This window comes from Ambystoma mexicanum, chromosome 12 (assembly GCF_040938575.1).
Source record: "Ambystoma mexicanum isolate Mex_15411 chromosome 12, UKY_AmexF1_1, whole genome shotgun sequence".
In the NCBI taxonomy this organism is placed as follows: Eukaryota; Metazoa; Chordata; class Amphibia; order Caudata; family Ambystomatidae; genus Ambystoma; species Ambystoma mexicanum.
Window position 1 is genome coordinate 94,971,415 of NC_090936.1, and position 26,059 is coordinate 94,997,473.

At 48.1% G+C, this 26,059-nt stretch overlaps 1 protein-coding gene across 2 annotated transcripts in view; it reads right to left on the reverse strand.

Annotated features, from left to right (window-relative positions):
• Positions 1 to 26,059, reverse strand: part of ORC5 (origin recognition complex subunit 5) — a 714,766-nt gene that overhangs the window by 379,728 nt on the left and 308,979 nt on the right. For both annotated transcript variants that reach the window (XM_069628073.1, XM_069628074.1), the window contains exons 7-8: positions 7,591 to 7,639; positions 7,416 to 7,506 (exon numbers count right to left, since the gene is read on the reverse strand). In XM_069628073.1, coding sequence (XP_069484174.1) covers positions 7,416 to 7,506; positions 7,591 to 7,639 — 140 coding nt within the window. The remainder of the gene's footprint in view (positions 1 to 7,415; positions 7,507 to 7,590; positions 7,640 to 26,059) is intronic.

The following is a 26,059-nucleotide window of genomic DNA, read 5'->3' on the forward strand; positions in this document are numbered from 1 at the left end:
AGCATCGGCATCGAGGCACTCTTCGAAGACTTGCCCTTCGAGGTATGTTCCGTCTCGGACGGCGTCGGTGACCTTGAGCGGTTGACTAGACTCGAGCGTTCTTTTTCGCTCGACGTCCTAGAAGGTTTTCTATCCTTCCTCCTTCAATCAGCCGGGCTCGAGTGTGCGCGAGTGTCGGAGCGATAACGCTCCCGTCCGGCTTCCGAGGAAGGCGCCGACCGAGGCTTCGCTTTCTTGAACACCGCCATAATTTTTACTCTAAATGCTTCCCATTCTTCGGATGATGAATGTTTTGTGGGACATTTCATCCTTTTTGGGGATTCGTCTGAAGACGAAGTGGTGGGGGATCTGTGGCGTTGTTTCTTCGATTTTTTCGTCGAAGACGACGAGCGATGGGAATTGCTTCGGGACCTGGACCGATGCCTTTCGCGTCGAGGGGATTTCTCCTCTTGGGACCTCGACTCGACACTAGAAGCTTTTCGGTCGGACTTACGACCTACCTGCAGTTTTCCCCTCCTCTCTCGCAAGGCTTTCCCCATCGCTTGACACTTCATTCAGGCCTCCATGTCGTGGCCTTCTCCAAGGCAAAGCACTATCGGTGCGGATCGGTAATCGACATTTTTGAGCCGCACGATTTGCATTTTTTGAAACCCAATTTCGGGGTCGTGGTTGGCGTCGATGACGAAGACATATTTTATTATTTATTCTTTCTTCACACAACTCGAGGCACACCGAATCTCCGAAGCAACGTACACTGTGCAAAAACGGAACTGAAGCCAACGGGCGCCATGCGTGATACTTATACACCCGATGACGTCACCATCGACGGAGGCCTTCGAGGGACCATCGACTAGACGACATCGACGCATGGCGCCCTCTGCCGAAATTTTTTTCCAAAGCAGCTGAAGCTGGATGGAATACATCAAAGACTAGGAATACGTTGGAGGACACAATCCACTCGAATTGTGTTTTTTACCCCCAAATTTGGAATTTGCCGGGGGTTCTGGGTATTAGTTTCTGGGCGGATTTGTGCAAGTCAGAGCTCTGCCTGTCCCACCATTTTTGGGGGCCCTCTCCCCCACCACCCCAAATGGAGGGGGGTGTACCTCACGCAGCCGTTTGTAGGAGGCCCAGGGCGGCCTGCATGATGTGCCCCTGCCACCCATTTGGGGTGAGGGGGGAGAGGGCCCCCAAAAATGGTGGGACAGGCCCCCCCAGTGGGTGGGGCAGTAAGGTTTGGGCTCCCCGGGGCCAGATTGGCACATCAATGCACCTCTCTGCACCAAGGGGAGTTGGGTTACGAAAGTAAAAAAGTGAAAATGGTGGAACGCTTTTTAGGGGGGGCTGTGGGGCACCCCAAAGGGTCAGAGAATTTTCTAATGTGATGGGGCGTTGACCCCCTCACCCCCCACCCGCAATGGAGTGGGTGCCATGTCATGCAGCCCTCCCTGGAACCAGATATCTGCTCCTAGGAACGGACGCCTGAGCCCAGGGAGGAGTGCAGGACAGCCCCCCCCCCCCTTATCTGCCTCTGCGGAGGGATACATGAGATGGGCCGCCCCTCCAATTGTGGTGGGGGTGGAGAGGTGCACCCCCCTTCACATTAGAAAATTCCACAGCGGTGTAGGGGGCCCCTACGCCCCCGCTAAAGGGCAGCCTGCCATTTTGAATTGTGTTCTTTGTTTACTATAACTGTCTGGCGCAGAGGGGCACATTGGTGTGCCAATATGGCGCCGGGGTACCCAAACCTAACTGCCCCACCCACTGATGCCACAGATGCCCCTTCCTAGGAGCAGATATCTGACCCCAGGGAGGGCTACAAGGGGTGCCCCCATTTTCCCTCGGGGTGAGGGGTAGAGGGGTAGAGGGCCACCCCCCATTTCTGTAAAATATATCCCTGGTCGCTAGTGGCCCCCCCAATCCCACCCAAAATTCCCTTTTCTTATTTTCATATTTTTTTTTGCCCCCTTCCCATCTGCCCCCTGGGGGGGCAAACCCTCAGGTCCCATCCTTTGGGGGGCCTGCACACTAATTCCTGGGAGCCCTCCCCCCAACCCCTAATTGGATGGGGGGGCCACCTCATGTACTCCTGCCTGGGGCCATAAATCTGCCCCCAGGGAGAGCTACAAGGGGTGCCCCCCCTTTCTACTTGGTGTGGGAGGGGGAGGGCCACTACCATTTCAAGGGGGCAAAAAAATCCCAGGCCCCCACCCCAGTTCGATTTATTTTTTTATTTTTTTTGCCCCCTTCCCTGGGGGCAGATCAGCCATCTGCCCCCAGGGTTGAGCACATATGTGCCCCCATGCTTTGGGGGCAAAGGGGGGGGAGGGCTGCTTACTGTAAGCAGCCCCCCTTCCCCACCACATCACAAACGGATCCCTGGTGGTCCAGTGGGTTGCTGGTCACGGTTCGAGCGCTCTGCGCCGATCTGTGACCAGCAATGCCTCATATATATGGTGTCGTTGGAAAGGGGAGAATCTCCCCTTTCCAAGGACACCACGTTTTCCTATATCCGTGGTTGTCTAGTGGGCCCCAAATGTAACGCTCACCTGACTCCCACGGAGGCGCTGGCCTGGTTCGCGCTGCTGTGTCCTCTTCTAAGCTGATGCGCAGGGTTCGGAAGACGGACTGGACCGGGCCCCCAAATCTGGCTTGTCTGGCTCGCAGAAGTATCCTTCTGTAGGGGAAAATAGGGGATTAACTGTCTGCGGGGTAATGCAATCGGCCTCCCACTTTCCCCTCTCACCCTCCTCGAAACCCTTCTGTGATTCCTCGTAGCGTCTCACCTTATGGTCTGGAAGGACAAGCTCTCCATCCTGCTTCTGATGCAGGGACGCGTTGGTATCCAGTTACTTCACTGGATTTTTTCGGATTGGTGAGAACCAAACTTGCTTGGCTTCCAGGTAAGTTTTTTGATAAGAGGTTCCCCTTGTGTCCATGCATAATTGTACTAATGCTAGTGTCTTTTTCCCCATAGGGGCCGGGGTACAGAATGCCGGGGAACAGGAACCGACCCGAGATGAGAGGTGAAATCCTTGTAGAAATCAGGTAAGTCTTTAATGAGCATTTTTTGGTAATGTCTTTTCATTCGCTCATTAACACTGATGTCTCTTTTTCCCCTTAGGGGCCTGGGTCCGGAAATGCCAGGATGCGGCGCGGACCCGAAATGGAGAGGGAATGAATCAACAGGTAAGTCTTAACATGGAGATTTAGCTTTCCTTATTCCCTTCTCTCTCTCACCTTTTGTTCTGGTCTTTTTCTCCCTAGGCGCTGGGGCGACTCCGAATCCGGATGATCGCTGCTGAACATGGAGGCGCCCTGTAAAGATCAGTGGAATGCGGCGCTGCAGCGATCGACGCGATGAGCTTTTAAATAAAAGTCTTCCTTTTCAGGATTGTCGGCGAGATGTCTCCGGGATGCGGTTTTAGCAGGTAAGGACTTTTCCTTCTTCTCTTCTCTCCTTCTCTTCCTTTGCAGGTGATCCAGGATGCTGGCAGGCGTGGCAGAAGTCAGGATGAAAGGAGCAGACACAGTGAGCGTCCAGCTGCTAGATGCAGAACAACGCGAAGCACGTGTGGCTGTTCGGGTGGGGTTTAAATAGCCTTGGAAGAAGTTCCAGGTATGTATCCTTCCTCCAATCAGGTATGTATCCTTCCCCGACCAAGCCCGGATGGTAAATTAGTCCCACAGGTAAAGTAGTTCCTTTCAGGCCTCAAGGAGGCTGGGATCCTGCAGCATGGTCTGCATCAGGTAAGTGCACCCAAGCACTCCCATAATGAGCCTGGCACCTATGGCGCCAGGACTGATGTCTTTTATGAGCCTGGCGCCATAGGCGCCAGGACACTGTCCAAAGGGCCCCTATATGGGGTTGCTGGGTCCTTCCTTGGGGACTGGATGTCTGCTTTCGGGGACGCAGGGCTTGAACCGGCTCCCCGGGAGCGGGCATCATGACACCAAACCCCCTCCCACCTCCCCCCTTCCCTCGACTTCTCTATTTTTTTTCACCCCTGCGGGCAGTGATCATCTTCCCCCAGGGGTCTCCAGCGCTGTGGCCCCATGCTTTGGAAGGGGGCCGATAACCTAGTAAGCAGCCCCCCTTCCCCCGCGTCTCAAACGGATCTCTATTGATCCAGTGACATTGCTGCCCAAGTATCGCGCGCCCTGCGCCCGATTTGTGAGCAGCAATGCCACACAATGGGTATCGTTGGAAAGGGGAGAATCTCCCCTTTCCAACGATACCCGCCTCAATCTCCGGCTTGAAATACAGCCGGAGATCAAGGCTGACAAAGAAGGACACTCACCTTCTTTCCTCACCGCAGCAGCTGAAAATGGCTGCTGCAGTGATTTTACTTTCAGTTTCACGCCGACGTGCTTTACGCACGCCGATGTGAAACTGAAGGTAATCCAGCCCCCTGCAGTGAGGGGGGACCTCCCCTTCACATAGCCCGGGGGTTGGATTACAGTTTTGAGCGATCCCTGCTTTGCAGGGATCGCTCAAAACAAGGTGCCAAAAAGGACGAGCTATCTCGTTCTTGTCACTGCACATGCACTTCCAAGGACGAGATATCTCGTCCTTGGCACTTAAGGGGTTAAGAGCCTTGTTCGACATCGCCTGACACAACCCGCACTCGTCGACTCGGTGATCAGGACTAAGGTACCAAAGACAGTTGCGGCGAGGATCCGTAATGGACATCTTTTTTCTGCATTTGAGATACTTTTAAAACCCATCTTGTGTGTTGTCAGGATCGAGGAAGAAGACATTTCTCGATGACAAAAACTGACGCGCCGTTTCGATACACGAAGCAGAAGCTCGGAAAAACGGAACTAAACCAACTGGCGCGGCTCGAGCCCTTTATACGCTGGATGAGAACGACGCTCGATGGCGGCCTTCGAGGGACCAAGCTACGCGGCCTCGAGCACAGCGCCCTCTGGCGAAAAAATGTCCGAAAGCAGCAGCAAGCTGGCGAATACATCTCAGATGAGGAATACGTGGGAGGACACAATCCATTCGAAAGGGCCAATTAGGCATTACACCACCGCAACAAAGCTTTGCAATACAGGTTTTCAAACATTTACTTTTGAGTCGGTGTCTCTCTTGATACCATGCATGTCTCTCACATCCCAAAACATTCCTAGAACAGTAAGTGGGCTAGGTTAGGGAAATCCTACAGGGAAATCCTACAAAATACCCTGGGAGTTAGTCAGCTGACGTCTGAGGAGAACCACCAACAGAGTAAGGCAGCAAAATTTAGCAAGATGTTACCATTGGCAAGAATTAACATCCCCAATTAGGACGACTCGACTACAGAAGTGGGGAAGATGAGACTGCACTGGCCCCAATGCCAAACCTCCCAAGAGTAGCAGCTAGGCCAAAAAGACCCTTTTTAAGAATGTATAGCCAATTTACCTGCTAGTCATCAATAAAGACCCTTGGACTTACTATCAGAGTCAGTGTGGTTCTTTGTGGTGGGAAGCTGTTGCATGGTCTTTAAGAATGGTGTTTAGACTACAAATCAGATTCTAAATCTTTAACAGATTCTTGCCAATTCCTCTACACATAAAGGAGGAACCTGTATATATATCGCCTTTATGGACCTCTCCACAACTTTTGACTCATAACAGGTCAAATCTGTGGAGGGTCTTCCAACAGCAGGGTCTCCCCGAAAAAATGATTATGGTCTTGATGGAACGCCGTAGTGATTATAGGGCCGCAGTAAGAGTTGGATGCTCAGGCAATTGTACCCCTTGGTTTAATGTTGATAGAGACGTAAGGCAGGGGTATTATATATCAATAAACTAGAAAATGTTCGATTGAAAGGCCCAGTGGTTGTACCTGGCTTTGGTTGCCAAAGGATACCCGCCCTAGTGTGTGCCGATGACCTGGCCCTTATTGCCAGGACCCCAGTCTCCCTTCAAAAGCAGATTACTGATCTGTCCAGTTCATGGCCTCTCTAGACTTGAAAGTCAACACGGCCAAAACTATGGTTGTCAGTTTTACATTTTTTTTAAAACATATTAAAAGGACTTATTTATACCACTGGGCCTGATGAAATGATCCCGGAGACAGATTTGCGCACTCTCACCTCTGTGTGACCTTAAGGGGGTTTGAACATGTGAGTATTATTTAACTGACGCAAAGTATTGACGCTGTGAACAAATTTGGAACCATTTCTAGAAGCCCCATTACATTACTAGGCAGACAATGTGGTCAGTGTCCTTGTTCTGAAATCATTACAAAGAGAATATACAAAAGGACAAAAGGATGAGGACTTCAGAAACAGTACACTTTAAGCTACAGGGAAACATCTACCATACAAATGTAAACCCTTCATTAAATCTGACAAAGTTGGATATGGCTTGCTTTGTATTTGGCCTTTTCAAGCAAACAAATTAAATCTATTGCAATGGCCCTAGTGCCAGTGACCCAACGCTATTTTCACCTGTGTCGGTGTCGCACTGGGCAAGCAAACCTCGCACTTCGATTACTACTCCACTGATGTGGCCGCACAGTCCCCTATGTGCCAAACTATGTTGTTCTTCCCATATTGTGCTGGAACTTAGACCCAGGGGTTTAGCCTGCCTCTCTCCAGCCATTTGTGCAACTGCATGGAAACACTGCTGGCTAGGTCTGGCTAAGTCAAAGCAGGGACACACTTACAGAGACCTCTGCCCCCTCCCTTCCTCTCTTCCCACCCCGAGATCTATGAGCTCAGAGCAGCAGGTTTGTTAAAACCTTCAGAGCATATGTAGCGCAATTCAACATCTACATCCCAGCGCCGGTGATCAAAATAACTATAGTCACTGATCTGCACAATATTGTGTCCTGCTATTTATATTAAGGCCAACAAAAAAAGTGCAATGAAAATGAAGCTTAAACTCTTCAAATGTCAGACAAATAAAATCTTGCATTGCTGAAACCCCTATTTTTGTTGTACGGAGCTATCATTAGAATACAGGCAAACCCACTTTAAAGAGGGAATACAGGCATCTTTTTCAAGGCTTTTAAATCCTTGAATGCCTTTTCTGCTAGATGAGACATTTCGAATGAAAGAAAAGAAACTCCACGGGCAAAAGTCTTACACTCCTCCAGTATATTGATCAGTCCTGCCTTACCTACCTACTTCAAAACTAAACCCACAGAGGAAGTAGGAAGTTGCTGCACTACTAAAAGTCAGGTCCAGCCTTCAAACTCAACCAAATCTTGCTTTAATGCCCCCAGATTCCTTTTGGGTGGTCGAGCAATGAATTGACTTGTTACATTTAATTGATACGCATTTCAACAGGATGCTCGGTCAGTAAAGATCACTTTTCCAAATAAAGAAGATCACTTGTATGAAAAACCAAGTAGATGAAATTGGGATGAGGTTACTACTCTGTGCACTGCTTCAGACGCTAAGCACAATGGGGACACTTACCTGGATATCTCACGAAGATACACCGTCTGCATGGCCTTTTTCAAATGGGGTTCAATGTTTCGCCACAGTTTACGTGTGTCACTTTCCTTTGCTGCAAGAAATATTGAAATGCTAAACTACAAGTCAAAATATTCTTTCCAGATCTCTCAAAAAGAAAAAAGTACTGGAAACTTACCTTCCTCTTTTATCACAGGTTCACAATATTTAGGAAAAATAAGTGCTGCCTGGAGAACAGGGAGATAAAACAAAAATGGCCTTGAAAAACCATGATGTATCCGGAATATAGAATAATGTAAACATAGTTCAAAAGTTCTGGACCATTACGCCAGAAGACGACAGGCATTCCAGTTAATTTAGCAGTTATTGAAATGCTTGACTACTGAATAATCTAAGCCCTGGCCCCTCAGAATAATTGTATAGCTACAATAATAGATTTTATTTATATTTTAGTAGATGTACATGCCCGTTTTAGAAAATGTCTAGGATGGTCAGTCAAAAACAAAAAGTTGGGGGGTTTACAACTGGAGGGAAAAGTACCCATAAATGGAAATCTTTCCTAACACTCGCTCCTCCTGACCAAGGACAGGGGGAACTAATCCACCCATGGATGAGATTCTTGTTCAGGTCGGGTAAACATTCTGGACAACCCATTAGCATTGCTATATTGGACACCTGGCCTATGCTCAATGGTGAAGCCAAACCCTTGCAGGCTTATGGACCACCAGAGCAATTTTGGATTCGCTCCCTTCATATTAATGAGCCACTTTAAGGGCTTATGGTAAGTTTGCACGGTTAAATGTGTCTCATAGGTAGGGCATCAGCTTCTTTAGGGCCCACACAAAAGAGAAACATTCTTTCGCTGCTGTGGACCACCTGAGCTCTCTGTCCTTAAGTTGGCGACTTATGAATCCAATAGGGTATTCCTTGCCTTTCTTGTCTACCTGTGATAGTACAGCACCTATCCCAGTGTCGGAGGCATATGTCAACACAATAAAAGGTATTTTGTAGTCAGGGGCCCTGAGAACAGGGGCATGGTACAAGGAGTCTTTTAAACCATTGAAGGCCTTGCCACAACCCTCAGACCAAGAGACCTTTTGGGGTTTCTTTGGAGTTAAGAGCCCTCAGAAGGGCAGCTATGGTACCATATTCTGCCATAAAGTTTCTGTAATCCCCAGTGAGACCTAAAAAGGCTTTCACTTGAGTCTGAGTAGTGGGATAGGATAGTCTTGTACTGCTTGCACTTTACTGGGTAGAGGCTGAATCCTCCCTCCACCTACATCATGCTCAAGGTAGACCACTGAACTTTGACCAATCTGGAACTTGCTGGCCTTTATGGTCCAGTCGGCCTTCTGAAGGGCCTGCAATACAATTATGAGGTGTTTCACTTGTTCCTCCCAGGTGGCACTGAAAACTGCTATATCATTCAGATAAGCAACACAGAATTCATCCAACCCATGAAGGACATGATTCACAAACCTCAGAAAAATGACAGGTACATGCCAATACCCTGCAGTGACGTCAAATGTGCCGAGGTACTTGGAGGCACCCACAATATTCACCAGCTCATCCGTTCTGCCCAAGGGGTGTGCATCTGTCTTGGTAACAGCATTCAGAGCCCTGTAGTCCACATAGAACCTCAGCTCAGAGGTACTTGCCTTTGGTACCAGAACCACAGGACTGGACCAAGGACTACTGGAGGGCTCAATCACCACAAGATATAACATCTTGTTGATATTGATATTTTATTTCTATCGCGGTCGTACACAAGTGTTTCAGAGCACGGCAAGGGAGGGGCACAGGAGAGAACAAAACAACAATCTTACTAGGTCCAGTGAAATGGAGAACGCGCAAGTGCATGGGAGAGGGGGAGGGGAAAGGTGCATGGAAGACGGGAAGAAGTGGAAAGTGCGGAGCAAAGGAGAAACAGATAAATAATAAAGGTAACAAACAGTGGTAGTGCAGCCAGCAAGTGGCAAGTTCTGGGTTTAAGGCAGCAGACAGGGTAGGTCTGATAAGTGCAGGAAAAAAAGTGGGGAGGAGGGGCTGTATGAGTACAGATACAGACCCCAGTGCAAGGGATGGCCCGGAGACAGTGCGGGAGGATGGCAGGGAGAGCAGGCACCTGGGCCCAGAGGTCAGAGGATGGCCAGGTGCACAGTGCCAGGAGAGAACAGATCAGCAGGGGAGAGGGGGAGCTAACGCAGAAGCAAAGAGGAAGGTCTTGAGGTGCTTTCGGAACCAGAGATGATTCTCCTCAAGTTTTGGAGTGGCAATGAGGCTGTTCCAGAGGGAGGCCCCAGCCAAAGTGAGATCTACCCCAGCTTGTTTCTTTGAAAAAAAGGCTAACCCAGAGGGAGTTGGAGGTAGAGGAGTGAAGAGCTTGAGAGGGTAGGTATTTGCAGAGGGATAACTGAAGATATTTTGGACCCAGGCCGCAGAAAGCCTTGTGGATAATGCAGAGAGTTTTGAATTTAATCTTTGCATCCACTGGGAGCCAATGGAGAGATACGATCCCAGGCCTTGAGGTTAAGGACAAGTCTCAGTCCTGTTCTGGATTAGTTAGAGGGCGGAGAGTAGAGGCAGGTAGATTTAGAAAGATCATTGGCGGCACACCAATCTTGAATGGCAGTTAGGCAATCAGGAGGGGGAGGGGGAGGGGGAGGAAGGAGGAGAGAGAGAGAGAGAGAGAGATAAAGAGAGATAGAGAGAGAGAGAGAGAGAGAGAGAGAGAGAGAGAGATAAACCTGAAAATGAGTTGAGTGTCATAGAGAGAGAGAGAGAGAGAGAGAGAGAGAGAGAGAGAGAGAGAGAGGGAGATAGAGAGAGAGAGAGAGAGAGAGGGAGAGAGAGAGGCCTGAAAATGAGTTGAGTGTCATCAGCATGACAATGGAAATTTGAGCAGAAAATGGCAATGCAGTGTGAGAGAGTTTCAGGTATTAGTTGAAAAGGCAGGGCGAGAGGTTGGACCCCTGGGGAACACCACAGGTAGAGAGAAAGATTAGATGATAGGAAGGATCCAAGTTGGACCTGGGAGGGTCGATCAGAGAGGAAAGAAGTCAACCTGGCCAGAGCCTGATCAGTGATACCCAGGTTATCATGGAGACGGTTGAGCAGGATGGGATGGTTGACCGTGTCGAAGGCAGAAGAGAGATTGAGTAGGATGAAGACAGAGGAATGTTAGAGTCAAAGTTGGAGAGCGGATCTTCACAGATGTTCAGGAGAGCAGTTTCCGTGCTTCTGGCAGCTCTGAAGCCAGACAGGTGGTCATGGAGACAGCGAATAGAATTGAAATGAAGGTTAAGCTGAGAGATGGCCAGCTTTTCCAGGAGTTTGCCCAGAAAGGGAGTAATGGAAATTGGGTGATAGTTAGCCGGACAAGAAGGATCAGCTGTGGGTTTCTTGAGAAGAGGCTACACAAGGTAGTGCTTCAGAGGGGAGGGGAAGGATCATGAGGCAAAGGAGTGGTTGCAAAAATCAGCAAGGCCCGGAGCGAGGGTGTCAATGTGGCCCTTTATGGTTTTAGAGGAACAGGGCTGAACCTGTTTTGATGAGGCTTTCATAGATCGGACTTGTCTAGCGACATCATCAGGGGAGGAAAGGACGAGAAGGAGGGTGGGAGGGTGGCTTAAGGAGGGTCAGCAAGCACAGACGGAGAAGGGAGGGGAGGGGTGGAGAGGGTGGACAGGAAGTCCTGGGTTTTTGAGATAAAGTGAGAGGCAAGGGCATTGCAAAGAGCCTGTTGACCTCTGTCTTGATTTAAGTTCTCACCTTATCTGACATCCTGTATCCCCTACATCTAGTAGTACACTATCTCCTGTGTCAATGTCATCTTCGCACCAAAGTATCAAACCAGGATCAAGGGAAAACAAGGGGGGAGAATCACCTCAGCAAACCTCTCACCTCATCTTGTTGAACAGAAGTCAGGTGAGGAGCCACTTTGACACCCTCAATGGAGCCATCTGAAGGACTGCCTTGGAACAGGTCAGGAAGAGGTTCTGATTCCTCCTCTTCTATATCTGAAGACAAAAGCCGTGCAGCAATTTCAACCCTAGGGATGAAAGCCTTCAGCCGATTCACATGTAACACTTACGGAGCCCATCTATCCCTTCCAAGGCCCACTAAATAGTTTACCTCACCCAGTGGCTCCACTATTGAGTAAGGGCCTGACCATTTGTCCTGTAAAGCTCTATGCCTTATAGGGCTCATGATCAGGAGTTGCTGGCCTGCTGTAAAGACGACAAGGGAAGCCTTTTGGTCACCGGTGTTTCACCAGAGCTTGCCCAGCCTTCAAATTATCACTGGCCTGAGCCATCAGGAGGCCCTTCCTCAGTCCTAGCACATAGTCAACTACATTGGTAGTGATAGAGGGAGTAGGCATCTCCCACCCCTCGCTGACTATAGCCAAAGGTCCCCTAACAGGGTGACCAAAAAGAAGCTCAAAAGGTGCTGAAGCCAGCCTCCCCCCTTTTGAGGGACCTCTATGTAGACAAAAAGTAAGCATGGAAGAGGGAGGTCCCATTTTCTCCTTTGGGGCTCTTCCAGAGTTCCTATCATGCTTTTGAGGGTTCTATTGCACATCGCAACTAAGCCATTTATTTGTGGGTGGTATGCTGAGGAAAACCTCTAAGTAGCCCCACACTCCTTCCACATGACTTGCATGTACTAAGAAGTTGCTGCCCCCATTAAACTGCATGCACTTGGACATGAGGTTGCTGCCCCTATCAAACACAACCTCTTTAGGGAAGCCAACCTTAGTAAATATGCCAAGCAAAGCGTTAGCAACTGACTTGGCAGTTACTGTTTTTAATGGGATGGCCTCGGGATACCTGGTGGCATGGTCGACCAGCACCAGGATAAACCTATTGCTTGAGGATGGCTGAGGGGCAAGGGGACCAACAATGTCAATCCATCCCCTCTCAAATGGTACTCCCACAACTGGGAGTAGGACCAAGGGTGCCTGGATTGTTGCAACACTTTTAAGATAACTGGCAAGCTGCACAACTCCTGCAGTGGCTTTCTACCTGGACCCCATCTTGGGCCAGTAGAAGAGCATGTCTAACCTTTGCTTGGTTCTCTTGATGCAAAGGTGACCAGCAAGGGGACTTCATGCGTCAACAACGGGAAGGGTATTACATGAAGGGGAACCACCAACATCCAATGGTCTCCTTCTGTAGACTCTGTGGGCTCACTGTACAGGAGCCCACCTTCCCAATAGATCCTATGCTTCCCAGGAGATTCACCCTTAAAATGGGAACAGGCCTGTCTCCTTAGGCCTTCCAAAGATGGGCCCTACTGTTGGCCCTTACTAAACTCAGCACTATCAGGACCACCTTCAACCAACAGACTTGGTCATGTGGATTGAGAATTTCAGGAAACACCTCTTCCTTGTCAGGTTCAGGGGTTTAGCCAACTACCTCCACCTCAGTGGCAGGTGAGTTAGGGGGAATATTTTCTTTCCCTCTCGTCTTTCTGGACTGCTTTAGCCTTGGGTATCCCCTTTGGCTTGGGCTTTGCCTTGGTCTTGGATAAGGCAGCCCTTGTTTGTTTCATTGTGAATGGTCTCTGCTGTGTCACCCACAGGACCCAAGTCTGTGGGATCATTCCCCAGCATGACCTTACCTGGGGCTTGCCTATGAATGCTCACTGGAATCCGGGCCATTGTACCATTGCTAGTAGGATTTACAGGCAGTGCTGGGAACTTGAGAGGGGGACCATAAGCTAACTTGGTGGGCATCAGGGGAGTTCTGGCAAGCCCATCTGGGTTTACCAAAGTGGAATCCACCACAGTTCTGCTGGCCCCACTATCACTTAGGGCAGGAGTATCCACTCCATAGCACACCATCTTTAACATAGTGATTGGTGTTGTCTGGAGTGCTAGCATACGCCTCTGAGGTTTAGGCTCCCAGGGAAACTAAGACTACCTCAGACTCCCAGAGTGGACCCCCAAGGTTCGGACCTTACATCTGGGGTCCCCCTCGTCATGGTCACCTGCTTCACAAGCCATACAAGATCCACTGGGTCTTGGGATACAGGGAGGCTTACTGTAACCATAGTTCTGTCAGGGAGTATAACACCCACTACACTGATCATTCTATTGGGACTTGCCCTTGTTTTTCTTTTTGTTTTTCTTTTTGCAGGAGGTTTGATCAGATCCCCCACACTCCTTATCTTTGTTCTTTTTCCCCTCCTCCTGCTTACCAGGAGTAGCATTGTCCTTATGGGACACCGTGTAACACCCACACATCTGCTGCACTGACCAGCTTCTTGGGATCTATCTCCTTTAAACCAGCCAAGTGCTGCTTAAAGCTCAGGGGAACAAGATGCAAAAATATATTCAAGCATGACCAAATACATCAGACCTTCAAAGGTGGTGACCTTATAGCCCTCAAACCAGCCAGTCAAGTTTTTCAAGGAATCAGTAGCATAGGAGGAAATTTATGATAGCTCAGCGGCAACCTGCTCGCCTTGGAAGCAAGACACGAAGCAACGCAGGTTCCATCCCCGGGTTCGCGCTTAGAAACCTTGGGTATTAAGCGCGTTATAAATATATCATATCATAGGACACCTAAGTGTTACCTTCTTTCTTTTGGTACTGTCTAAATCTCTTAAAGTATTGAGCAGGAGTCTTCCCAAATTTTAAGATGAGTTTACTTCAATCTTACAAAGTCTTTTCTGTCAGCCTTTAACATTTTCATAATGGCACTGTAGCCAGAATGGGGTAATCGACTGAGCCAATCATGCAATCTTGTCAGCATCCACAACCTCTTGTACTTCACATGCATACTCAAATGCAGTTAACCAGCCCATGTTGTAATTCTTTTAATCATACATACTGACCATATCTTTAAGAAACCGTGGATGAAAGGAGGACCCCAGACCCATTTCCAGATCCCTTGGAGGAGCCAGTTGTAGCCCGAATCTTGCCCAGTTCTAACTGGTGATCCCTGTCCTTTTGTTTTTTGCTTCCTCAACTCTCAGCTTTGCCATGTTTAACTCAAGCTCCTGCTTAAACAGCAGTTCTTGCTTCTTGAATTCAAGCATTGCTTAGCATCAGAGCCAACAGACAAAACGTGGGACTCTTCATCATCCTGGTCTTCATGGACCGTCAGTGAGAGCAGCCCTACCACCTTCGGCACACTCATCTGTTATGTTAGGTTTATAGCTTAAGCTTATAGCGCACACGTTCGCCCAAGGGCATCTTGGCACTAAAAACCTGCAGAGAAACTGCAGTATTATTCACAGCCTAAAACAATAAGGTTTTAAAAGGGCATCGAAAGGGGAGATACTCAGAAATAGCTTGCAGAGAGTAAGGCAAAACATTCCAAGCCCTAGCAGCAGCCACAGAGAACGCTTGACCGCCCATACGGGATAATCTGACCCGAGGAACTGAAACCAATAAGGCTGACTGAGAGCAAAGGGATCGGGCGGGAACATACCGAGGAAACTTTGCTTGAAGATATTATGCCCCCGATTTATAGAAAGTACGGTGGACGATGCACACAGATTTAAAAAGAATCCGCTTCTCAACAGGCAGCCAGTGAAGTTGTATAGGTGGAGGAGACATATGTGCTCCAAACAGAGGACGAAGGACAGACCTGGCAGCAGCATTTTGAAGCCTCATCTCAGGTAATGGCATCAAGCTGAGCCTCTTGCCAATCCATGATCCTTTGGATCATTTCACCATTGGTCCCTTGAGCAGATAAGCCGCTCTCGGTACACAACATTCTGAGTGTCTCTGATTTGGAAGCATTCAAGGTTATGTTAGTTATTGCTTCCATGTTTTAAGATAGGTCGTTAGCCTTCACAGTTAAGTTTCTACTAAGGTCACTGTGTGTCCTGGGCAAGAGTAGTCTGGGTACCTTTACCAGTGCGCAAGACTGGGTACCTTTGATCTTATTCCACCGCTGTACACCAATTTGTTAAGATGGATTTCTAAACTCTGACCTGGTAGGCAGGGGTTCAGAAGGCCAGCCTAGTTTCTTGGAACAGGGTAACCGTCTGGACAAGCCAGACCAATCAAGGTAACATTGACTAGGTCTCAAGAGGGGTGAGGGTGACCGAAAGTCCACAATGAGCACACACAGCAAACACCACCACAAATGACTCAGTCAGGTGTATATTTCAAAAATACATATACATTTATTAAAGGCGTTTTAACTCAAACACAAGATGAAACTCAACAATATTAACAATACTAACAACACTATACTAGTAAATATATATACAGTAACTATTAGTCTAAAGTAATATTCCACAAATAGAGATCCACAACCTGCAACAGAAAGGAGTCATGCAGTGCAAATATACTTTAGGCAGTCCAACAATTCAAACCGTAACTAATAGGCAGTCCAGTCCCTACGAAGTGTGGAGCCTTGTGCTCAAAAGTACCTTCAGTGCCGGGGCACTCGATCATGCAGTTAAGTACAAAACTGGTTTATTCAAGGGGCTTTACACCCATGCAGTGGCTCAGGAAGGTGCACTAGGTGATGAAGAATAAAGTTGCACTATTCAAGGAGTGTCTCCACAAGAGGGCAGAGCGATTTCCAGGAATCGGGAATAGGTTGGTAAAACAGGCAACTATAAAGGAGAGTGGCCCTTGTGGGGACACTTGTATGTAAAAGTCTATGGATGCGCAGGGGCCACCGGTAAGGGTTGCAAGTACTTACCAACCTTCGACGCAGTCCAGACCAAACTTCGACAGACTAGCCCAGGTCGCTCACAGGTTCAAATCCCTGCAGTTGTGCATCTCTGCGGCTTTCAGGGGCTGCGTTCCGGGATCTCAGTCCATAGTGGGATAGTGGCGATTTCTAAGCTTCTGGTGAAGGAATCCGGCTAGTTCCACTGCAGCCCGTCTTAGGGTACAGGGGGACACAGCAGCAAGGCACCCACTAAGTTGGTCACCACAGTGGGGCGATACAGGAACGGCGTAGGTTCGGGTTCAGGCGGACTAATTCCAGGCCTAGGAATGCTAGGTGTACCAAACTCAGTGGGACAGTGCCTTCTACCAAGAGCTTACGTCCCAAAGGCACAAGCCGAAACTCGAAATGGTGGCACTTCCAGGGCAAAGGTCCCGTACAGTGGTCGAAGTGTATGAAAAGAAGCAGTGGAACTATGTTCCCTGCTGGCCTGCCTTGCTCCCCAAAAACCCCATCGCAACGCCCCCACCCACGCACAATACAAACCCTCAAATAAATGCACCTGCTGTTTAAAGTATCATTCAGTGCAGTACAAGCTTCAACTGCTTCCTACACTTTTATTTTAAAACAAAATTATTCCAGAATGGTTTCTTTTTAAAATAAAAGTATAGGAACAGTAAAACGTAATTTTAAAAAGTACAGGAACACCGCTCCCAACCGCTCCCGTCCACTTCGACCACTGGTCCCGTACGAGCTGGTCAGTTCACTGGGTGGTCCAGGAACACTTCCAAAGGGGCTCGTTTGCAGGTTAAGCAGGAGGTGCCGACAGTAGTTAGTCCCACTACTCCAACGGGTCGAAGCGCCCTTGCAGGTCTTCTAGGATCGATAACAAACAGGGGCTGCGACAGGACAACAGTAGGTTCAGGGAGCCAAACCTTCTAGCGGTTCCACAGATCTGTTTCTTTGGTTAAGGATACTTGGCTCTTTACTAAGTTCGGTGTGAACTCAGACGATCGACCTGGAATAGGTTTAGAGTGCCTTCTCTTATCCAGAATCTCGTTTGTGCCAAAACTCACATTCAACCATCTCACCTGGCATCGGAACTAAACAAACACACAAAAACACACACATACACACACACACACAAAAACACACACAAACACACACACATAAACGCGGGGGGGGTCTGCATGACCAAATAAGGAACACCCCAGGTCTGCTCGACCTGGAGAAGGCAAATGGACAAAATGGCCAAAGGACCTTGTGACATGGCCATTTTAGGCACTGGACAGCACTGAACACAGTCCTGGGCCAAACATGGTTTGGACCATAGAAAAGAGTCAAAAATGCTTTAAAAGTAACTGCTGCCACCAGCTCTGTCCTGGAAACACTTGTACATTCACCAAAAATCCTTTGAGGGTGTTGAGGGCCTTAAAATTGAAAAAGAAACCCCAGCACACTGTATTGGAAGGTAAATTGTGCACTGATAAAATGTTGCTAAGAAATGGCAACAAATTGAAAGACTAATGGAAACAAAGTCTCCCAGTACTGACAGTCTGAAGGGCATGTCAGTTTCCATATAACAAAATGAGCAAAAGCCCAGTGGAGTACAGTAGAAGGCTGGCCTCCACTGGTAAAAGTCAGGCTAGGACGGTCAGACAAAAGCAAAAAGTTGGGGGGGGGAGGGGGTTCACCACTAGAGGGAAAATTACCCATAAATGGAAATCCTTCCTAACAGCCGACACCAGATTTCATCTATCCCCATTGGCGTAACCAGTCGGCGGGCAGGTGAAGTAAATCCCTCAGTGCTGGCACAGCTATTGCTTCACGCCAGGGTGTGGCTCAAGTGAGGGGAACATGCCCTGTCATGGAGGCTGAACGGAGTCCCGGGGGTCTTCGAGCACTACTCCACAGCTATTACAGGCGCACGTATGCGCACAAGATCTCAGGAGTGCCCGTTCTCCTGTGGGGAGTATAACGGGCCAAGCCTCTTAGGCTGGAACAGCAATCGGGAGAGACAGAGGGACGTCACCCCCTTTGAGTCTTACGGTAAGCACCCTGAAAGTGGCAGAGTGGCATTGCGACATCCCGCTGACATGTCGAGTGGATCAAAGAGCACTTAGTGGCAGCGGCCCCATTTGCTCCTTCCCTCCCTCCCCATCTGGAGGTGCTGGGCTACCTTAGGGCCTGTAGTCTGGGGGTGGATGAGCAACTGAACTGGACACTGGAAAGGGCGAGTTGAAGAAACCACCCCCCCCCCCACGTCTCACAAGGCAAGGGGCTCAGCAGGCGACATGCGTATCTCATTGTGATACCGGACAACACGGGAGCTCACCCTAAATCAAGCTTTTTGAACAACGGGTAGCTGGGACCCTCCAGTGGAGGTAGCGGTCAATGCCAGGATGCAGGGGGAAAGGTCAGCACAAAAAGCCCACACCTCAGTCCACCACCAAAGCGAACCCAATCAGTAACTGCTGGTTAAGGTCAGAGGGGGCGCATCTGAACCCAGTCTTCACACAAGACGCAGCAAAAGATAAATTCCATAGACACCGAGATGGCAGCCTCCAAAGAGGATGTGGAGCACTGCTTCCTTGAGTTCCAGGACAAATTATCTGCCTCTCTGCAAACACAGTTTAATTCCTTTACTAGTGAACTCAAGTCCGCTCTGGCGGATATGAGGAACATCGCCTCCCTCGCGTAAAGGTCTGAAACAAACGAAAAGGTGCTTCAAGACCTGGCCCATGACACCTCAAAAGTCTGAGAAATTGGTAGAACATCTGGCCAGGACAACGCACAACACTAAGTTCCACAGTGTAATGAACTAGTAAATAGATTGCAGCGGTCTAACATCTGTATGAGAAATTTCGCAGAAACAGGAGAGGACAAGGAGTTGAAAGACTAAGTGTCGGGGATCTGCTGAACGCAGAAGGGGAGATGGACATCCCAATTGATAGATACACAGAGAGGGGCCAAAACACCAGGATCCAGGTGCATGTCCCAGAGACACCTTGGCAACACTTGAATGCTATCCACAAAAGGAGCAGATCCTGAGGGCAGCCAGAAAGGCGGCTCCTATAAAGTTCAATGGCGAAGAAATTCAACTGTTTCAAGACCTTTCCCAACTGACGCTGCAAAAATGGAGAGATATGCAGAGGCTGCTGGTACATCTGCAATCCAAAAAGATATCTTGCAGATGGGCCTTCCCATTTGGCATCCTGTTCAGTTGGGAAAGAAGACAGCACTGGGTGGCAACAAAGGAGGAAGGGGCCCGGAAACTGCAGATTGAACCGATTACCATCTTGGATCAAACTCGACCCAACGGTATGCTCCCTGGCTACCCCGCCACTGGGAATGGACAACGATAGAATGGGACCGCAGGAAAAATCAAAAAGGCTCGCTAAACCAATCAAGCTCAAGCACGCCGGCCACCAAGGATGCAGCTAAAAATGGATGGTACGGCTGATTGAGGCAACAAATCAATGAGACAACATTTTATTGTAAGGCAGCTGGGGTACATCGAATCCTCGACTTGGAATCCATTAAAGACCTATGAATGGGGTTTTAGGATGCCCAGCACATATTCCTGCTTCTAATGTAAGGCCACCTCGGAGGACGGAGTCCGAGGTGAGACTAGCGAAGGTGGTCTACACCAGAGAGAGGGGGGGCGGAGGGTTATTTACAGATGGCGGAGCAGGGTTCGGAGTTAGTAGGAAGGTGGGAGGGATTGGGGTGGAGCTGGGTAATACATGGGGATACATTGAATTATATCACATCAATCCCTATGCCCAAGACTAGCCCCTGCACGATCATTATAATAGGGACCAACATTCTGGTGCCTCACACTCAACATGAGGGGGTCTGAATACCCCTGTTAAGAGGAGGAAACTAGAACGCCTTCTCTCCACACATCACCCAGACCTAATAGCATTACAAGAAACGCATATCAGGAATCAAGACCGTCACAGGCTGAAGATTTGTCGATAGCCAATTATTATACAGGGAAACGCCAAGGGGAAGACAGCAGGGGTACTTCTCGCCTTCTGGGCAGGCACCCAGTTATTAATCTTGAAGACTAAAGCAGATAAAGAAGGCTGACATCTCTTCGTCCTTATACAATTGGGACCTCTGACCCTAACACTGGCATCCAAATAAGCCCCATATTCTGGTCAAGAGGGATTTCTGAAAACGATTATATCGGACCTAGAACAATTTAGCAAAACCGAAATAATAATAATGGGCAACTTAAACATCGCATGGGATTCCCCTTCGGGATAGAAGTTTCAATATAAAATATGACATGCATTACTTACCGTAAAAGCATTTCTGATGGTTGTATCTGCTTAGATTCACATGCTGTGCACAGTCCGACATCCAGTGGTCACTGCGGAGTATTGCATCTTGTTTTTCGCAAGTCGAAAAGGGGACGTCGACCTAGGCGTGTCTCTAATACTATCCCTATAGTGTCATGTAGTGTACCCAAAAACCCTCACGCGCCGAGGTCCCTCAGATTGTTTTTTTCTGCCCAGAATACTGGTCGCCTTATGCGCAGCTCGTAAGAGACGTTGCCATTACCCTTTATTCGACCCTTGGTCGTTTTGTCAGTTATCGTTTTATCCAACCGCCTCCAGCCCTCTTAGAGATGCCTGGGCAGCCTTGAAGGATAAGGAAATAGTATATACCCATTACTCCCATGCACACAAATCCTTCTCTAGAGTGGACTACATTTGGGCAGCGACCACGCCGATAGGGAAAATGGTGCACATAGATACAATCACTATTTCAGATCATGCCCAGTTGACGCTGGATCTCAAACTCCCTAGACAGCAACCTAAATTATGGAGCTGGAAATTCCCATACTGTGTCGTTTGTGAATGCAAAATAGCAGAATATGTTAATATTAACACCAGTGGAGAAATAGGTAAGGCAGTAATTTGGGCGCTTTTAAAGCAACATTGAGTGGGGAAAGTATAGCGATGGAGGCGCACAGGCAAAAACAGAAGTAATAAAATACACAAACAGATGGAGACTGACTCCAGTACGGCTTTCCACAGGCTATATAGAAACACTAAGGGCAAACTAGACCTTTCATTAAAAACAAGCTGAAAGAAGCCTATTATATACATAAAGCAGAAATATTATATTAAGGCAAACAAAGCAGATAGGCTGCTAGCTAGGCAAATAAAACAGAAAAATGCCGTCCAAACAATTCTGGGGGTTGAAGACTCAACGGGGAAAAGGGCGACGACAGAAGACATTTCCGCACAATTTTAGAGCTTCTACACAACCTTGTATAAGTCAGATCACCCCACCAAATATCACAGCACATGTACCTTCAGGCAATTTCAGTAAACACGATTTCCATTGCAGACAGGAGGCTCATCAATTAACAGCAAACCTACGGGCAAATATATCGCCCGGCCGGGTACCCAGCCTCCTTTTACAAACAATTCCAGGCGGATAAAGCGACAAGCCGAAGGCGAGAGTCTCCCCCCCGTAACAGGCTTGGATTTATTTATTTTGGCATTTATAAAGCGCACAAAGCCCAGAGGCATCTAGGCACTAATAATTAATAGAATGGTTACAGATGGGTACAGTTACACTTCAGCATATATGTTACATAATACAAATACATTCAGCAGAGCAGATATTCAGTACAGTAATGACTTCTGTGTTGTAGCATGATTAGGCACGGTGAAGGTACTGTGGGTGCTATAGGTACTAGGTGCTAGGGATGGTGGACTTGGATAACTAGTTTTACTATAGAGGTTGGACGATAAGGAGTGGCCATCTCGCCAGGATCTAGTATCTCATTGTTGGGAGTCTAGGCTGAATAGTTAATTTTCAGGCTTTTTCGGAATGACCACAGGGATGGGTCATTTCTTAAATCCAGTGGCAAGGTGTTCCACAGTTTGGCTGCTACGACTGGGAAACTAGACCTGCCTGCTTTCTCTCTCTTAAATCTTGGTGTGACGATGAGGTTAGTGTATGAGGTTCTGGTGGGTCTGTTGGATCGAGTTCTGATAATTTGGTTGCTCAGGTAACCTGGTACAGTGTTGGCAAGGCATTTGTGGGTGAGAGTGAGAATTTTAAATTTGTTCCTGTCATGGACCAGAAGCCAATAGATAGGTCATTTAGTCGATGAGATGTGCTCATTCTTCAGTGTATTCAATGCAGCTCTGATGGCGTTATTTTCTACTACTTGGAGTTTGATATTTCAGATACTGCAACCTGCGAATAAGGAGTTGCAATAATCTATCCTCGAAGGATCAGTGCTCTTGCTAATGTGATGCTATTGTCTGTTGAAAGGAAGGGTCCACTATATCTAATAAGTTTGGATGAGTAGGCTGCAGATGAGAAAATGGCTTTGACCTGCCTAGTTAGGGTGAGGTAAGAGTATGTAGACCACCAGTGTTTTTATTTCTTTTGTGACATTGATTGTGTTGCCATCAAAAATGAAGGATTTGTATTGGTTTGGCAGAATATCTTACTTGGATTTGTTTCCTATTAGGATTAACTCTGTCTTATTGTTGAGGCACAATTCATTTTGGGCCATCCAAGCCTGGATGGCAAGGTAGATTTTATTGAGGGTGTAGGTGTCAGTGTCATGACAGCCTGATATAGATATTAGTATATGCGTATCATTCGCGTAGTTGGTGTATATGATACCCATGTTATCTAATTTGTCAAATAAAAGTTTTGTAAAGGCATTGTACAATGTTGATGATACACAGGAACCTTGCAGTACGCAACATGTTACTGGGTCTGGGGAGGCTGCTGATGAGGACGGAAAGACTTATTGTACGTTGAAGAGAAAAGATTCGATCCATTTGATAGCTTCAAGGGAGAAGTGGACCACAGTTCTGAGGTGGTGGCATAAGATTTTATGGTTGACCAGATCAAAGGCTGCAGAGAGGTCTAGTACGAGAAGGATACAAAGGTCTCCTCTGTCCTTGAATTGATCCATTTGTATTTTTAAGTCCAGTAAAGCTGTCTCTGTACCATGGCAGGGTCTGAACCCGGATTGTCTTAGTCCTAAAAGTTTGTTTGTTTCCAGGAACAGTTGGATCTGCATATAAGATGCACGGTCAAGGATTTTTAATAGAAATGGGACTGTGGTAATGGGTCAGAAATTAGTTGGGGTATTAGGGTCCAGGGTGTGTTTTTTTTTTTTTTTTTTTTTTAACAGCAGTAGTACCCAGGCTTCTTTTAAGTCATCAGGCAAATGAGCTGTTGATCGAGGTGATAATTGGAGCTATCACATGCATAAGCTTTTATCAGTGTGGCAGGACAAATGTCGCCTTTGTATCTCAACGGTGTTAGCCCTTTGACGATATTGATGGTTTCTGCTGTGGTCACTGGTTTGAACATAAATTTGTTAGTCGTGAGTGGTTCGGAGGTCGAGGGTGTAGTTTGGTAGACAGGATCCAGATTGAGTTTGGATTTTTTTATTTCAATTTTGCTTTGCAGATGAGCGATTTCATTAGCTTGTGCATTTTGCACATTAGTGCACCATTGCTGGTCTTTGATAGAGTGGTCCGGGGGTGGGGCAGGTGATTCCAGCTCACGGAGAAAGGTGAATAATTCCCTGGGGCTTGTTTGGGCATCCTGGATTCTGGTGTTATACAGGTTACTTTTAGCCTCGGTGATAGCTTCCTTATAGCTATTGGCTAGAGTCTGGAAGAGGGCTTTGTCGATGTGGGCGATTTTCACCAGCTGCATTCGGCAGACCTTTTGGTCGCTCACGTTTGTAGATCTGAGGTGATCATGCATTGGCATGAACTTTAGGTTTCACCTTTTTGGGTTTCAGGGGAGCAACATTATCCAAAGCTGTTGTCATGGTTTTATTGTACAGATTGACTAGGGAGGATGGTTCGTCAACCAGGAAGTTGGAGTTTGTTAGGGGTACTAGGAGGGGGAGCATGTTTTCATGATTCATATTTTTTTAAACTTCTTGGTATTGTCGGTGTGAATGGGGGAAGTTTGGCAGGTTTGGATATTACGTTGGTGGAAAAGATGATGGTATTATGGTCGGACCCTGGTGTTGGATAAAAGATGTCCGTGACACAATTCATGTTGGCAATGCAATCTAAGGTGCAACCTTTTTCATGGGTAGGTATACTGATATGATGAGAAGTTTTGTACTTTCATAGAATTGGCAAAGAAACCTGCGTAGGCGTCCAACGGATCGTTCAGGCCAAGGTTAAAATCACCTAAGATGATGGCTTTGGAATGTGTTTTCATGTTAAAAGCTAGGAGACAACCCTCAAGATTATGTCATCGAGAGAATTCAACGGGCTCTGATCCCCAAACCAGCTCCAGGTGAATGACGCAGAATGATAACGCTCGGTCTGCTGAAATTCCAGCACAAAATGGCCATCCTGAAGGCTTACAGAATGGTCGGTCAAAAAAGATCAGAGATGCCTTGATACGCCTTTTCAATGACTACTCAGCAGAGGTCTCCTGCCGCCAGAAAGGCTTCAATACCATCTTCAAAGCACTTAAATGCAAAGATCTCAGGCAATACCTTAAGTTTCCAGTGGTCTGGTGTAGGACCGCCAATGGCACTCGTTTGAGGACCCGGCAGAGGCCGGACGCTTCTTGCAACGACAGACCTTGGTTGCGACAGACTTCCCTCAGGGGATGCACAGGGACCTTGTACATCATTGCTGCCTAGACCGGATCAAGGGTTCCCTTGGACCCCAGGCAGAAGCCGGCAGGCTGGGAAAGACCTTCATGGATCAGACTGTTCGAGAAAAGAGTCCCTTGAATGATCATTCTGCACTCAACTGACCAGCGATTGAATAGACTACATCACAGGAGCTAACTGGCGAGGGCGGGCCCGCCACTGATGGGACCGAAGCGGGCAATAACACAGCCACCAAACACACGCATCCTCCCAGCAACGATCTGTGGAGAGAGGCGATAAGGTACGTCCGGACCTCTAGGATCCGCTGCCACACTGGCTCCCTCTAGAATTAGACACCGACAATCAGTTCGAAATGACACCAGAGCTCGTCCAGCCGCTATTGCTACACAAGGTGTTTCCCCTTGGATATTCCCTACACTGGGCGAGGATCCAGGTCATCACATGTCACAAGCAATACGTGCTACCTGACCGCTTTGAAGACTCGCCCCTCCAAAGAGGGGCTAAAGTTTGCATGGCTCCAGCAGCCTCCACCCAATGGGTCCATGCAGGGGCTTTACCGCCAAGTATTGGGAAAGACCTGTTCGATCCCAATGTTCTTCGGGGATGTTTACCCTCTTTGGTTTTTATGTTATTGTTCTACCTGTTATTAGTTCCAGATGGTACTAAAGTGGTTTGGGGGTGGGGAATCTACAAGGTGGAAACATTGGGGCTGATTACGAGTCCGGAGGTAGCCGTGCCAATAAAACCGGATGGCTGCCGCCAGACCCGTAGTGATTTACTGGCGCTGGACTGGTCGGGGAATTACAGCCCCGGTGGTCCTGTAAATCTGGCGCCGGCAATTCTGTTAATCCCCATTCCCGTGGAATCCCACAGGACTCCATGGGAATGGGGACCGTGGAAACACTGGCACCATGTCGTAATGAAGCCAGTGTTTCCAGACCTGGCGGGACGGCACGCGGCCACAGACTTGTACTTTGCCGGTCCAGAAACAACGGTGGCGGACTGTCAAAGTCATAATGAGGGCCCATGTGTCCTAATACAAGAGATGGAAAACCAAAGGGCTTGAACTTGCAAACCTATGATTTTGTGATAATGCTAAATGGATACACTCACACTACTGACCCTTAATGTCTAAGGGCTAGGGCATCCTATGAAAAGACTACAGTTCGTGAATCATATGCAAGACCTCCAGGGGGATGTGGAAAACCTGCAAGAGACGCATTTAAACGATATTGAGTATAAGAAACATGAACGCGGGTGGGTGGGTGTTGCGGCTCATGCCCCAGGGCAGGCGCAGGGTATCTATCTTGGTTAACAAGCGAGTTCCCCTCCAAGTCAAGGACACAATCCTAGATAGAGGG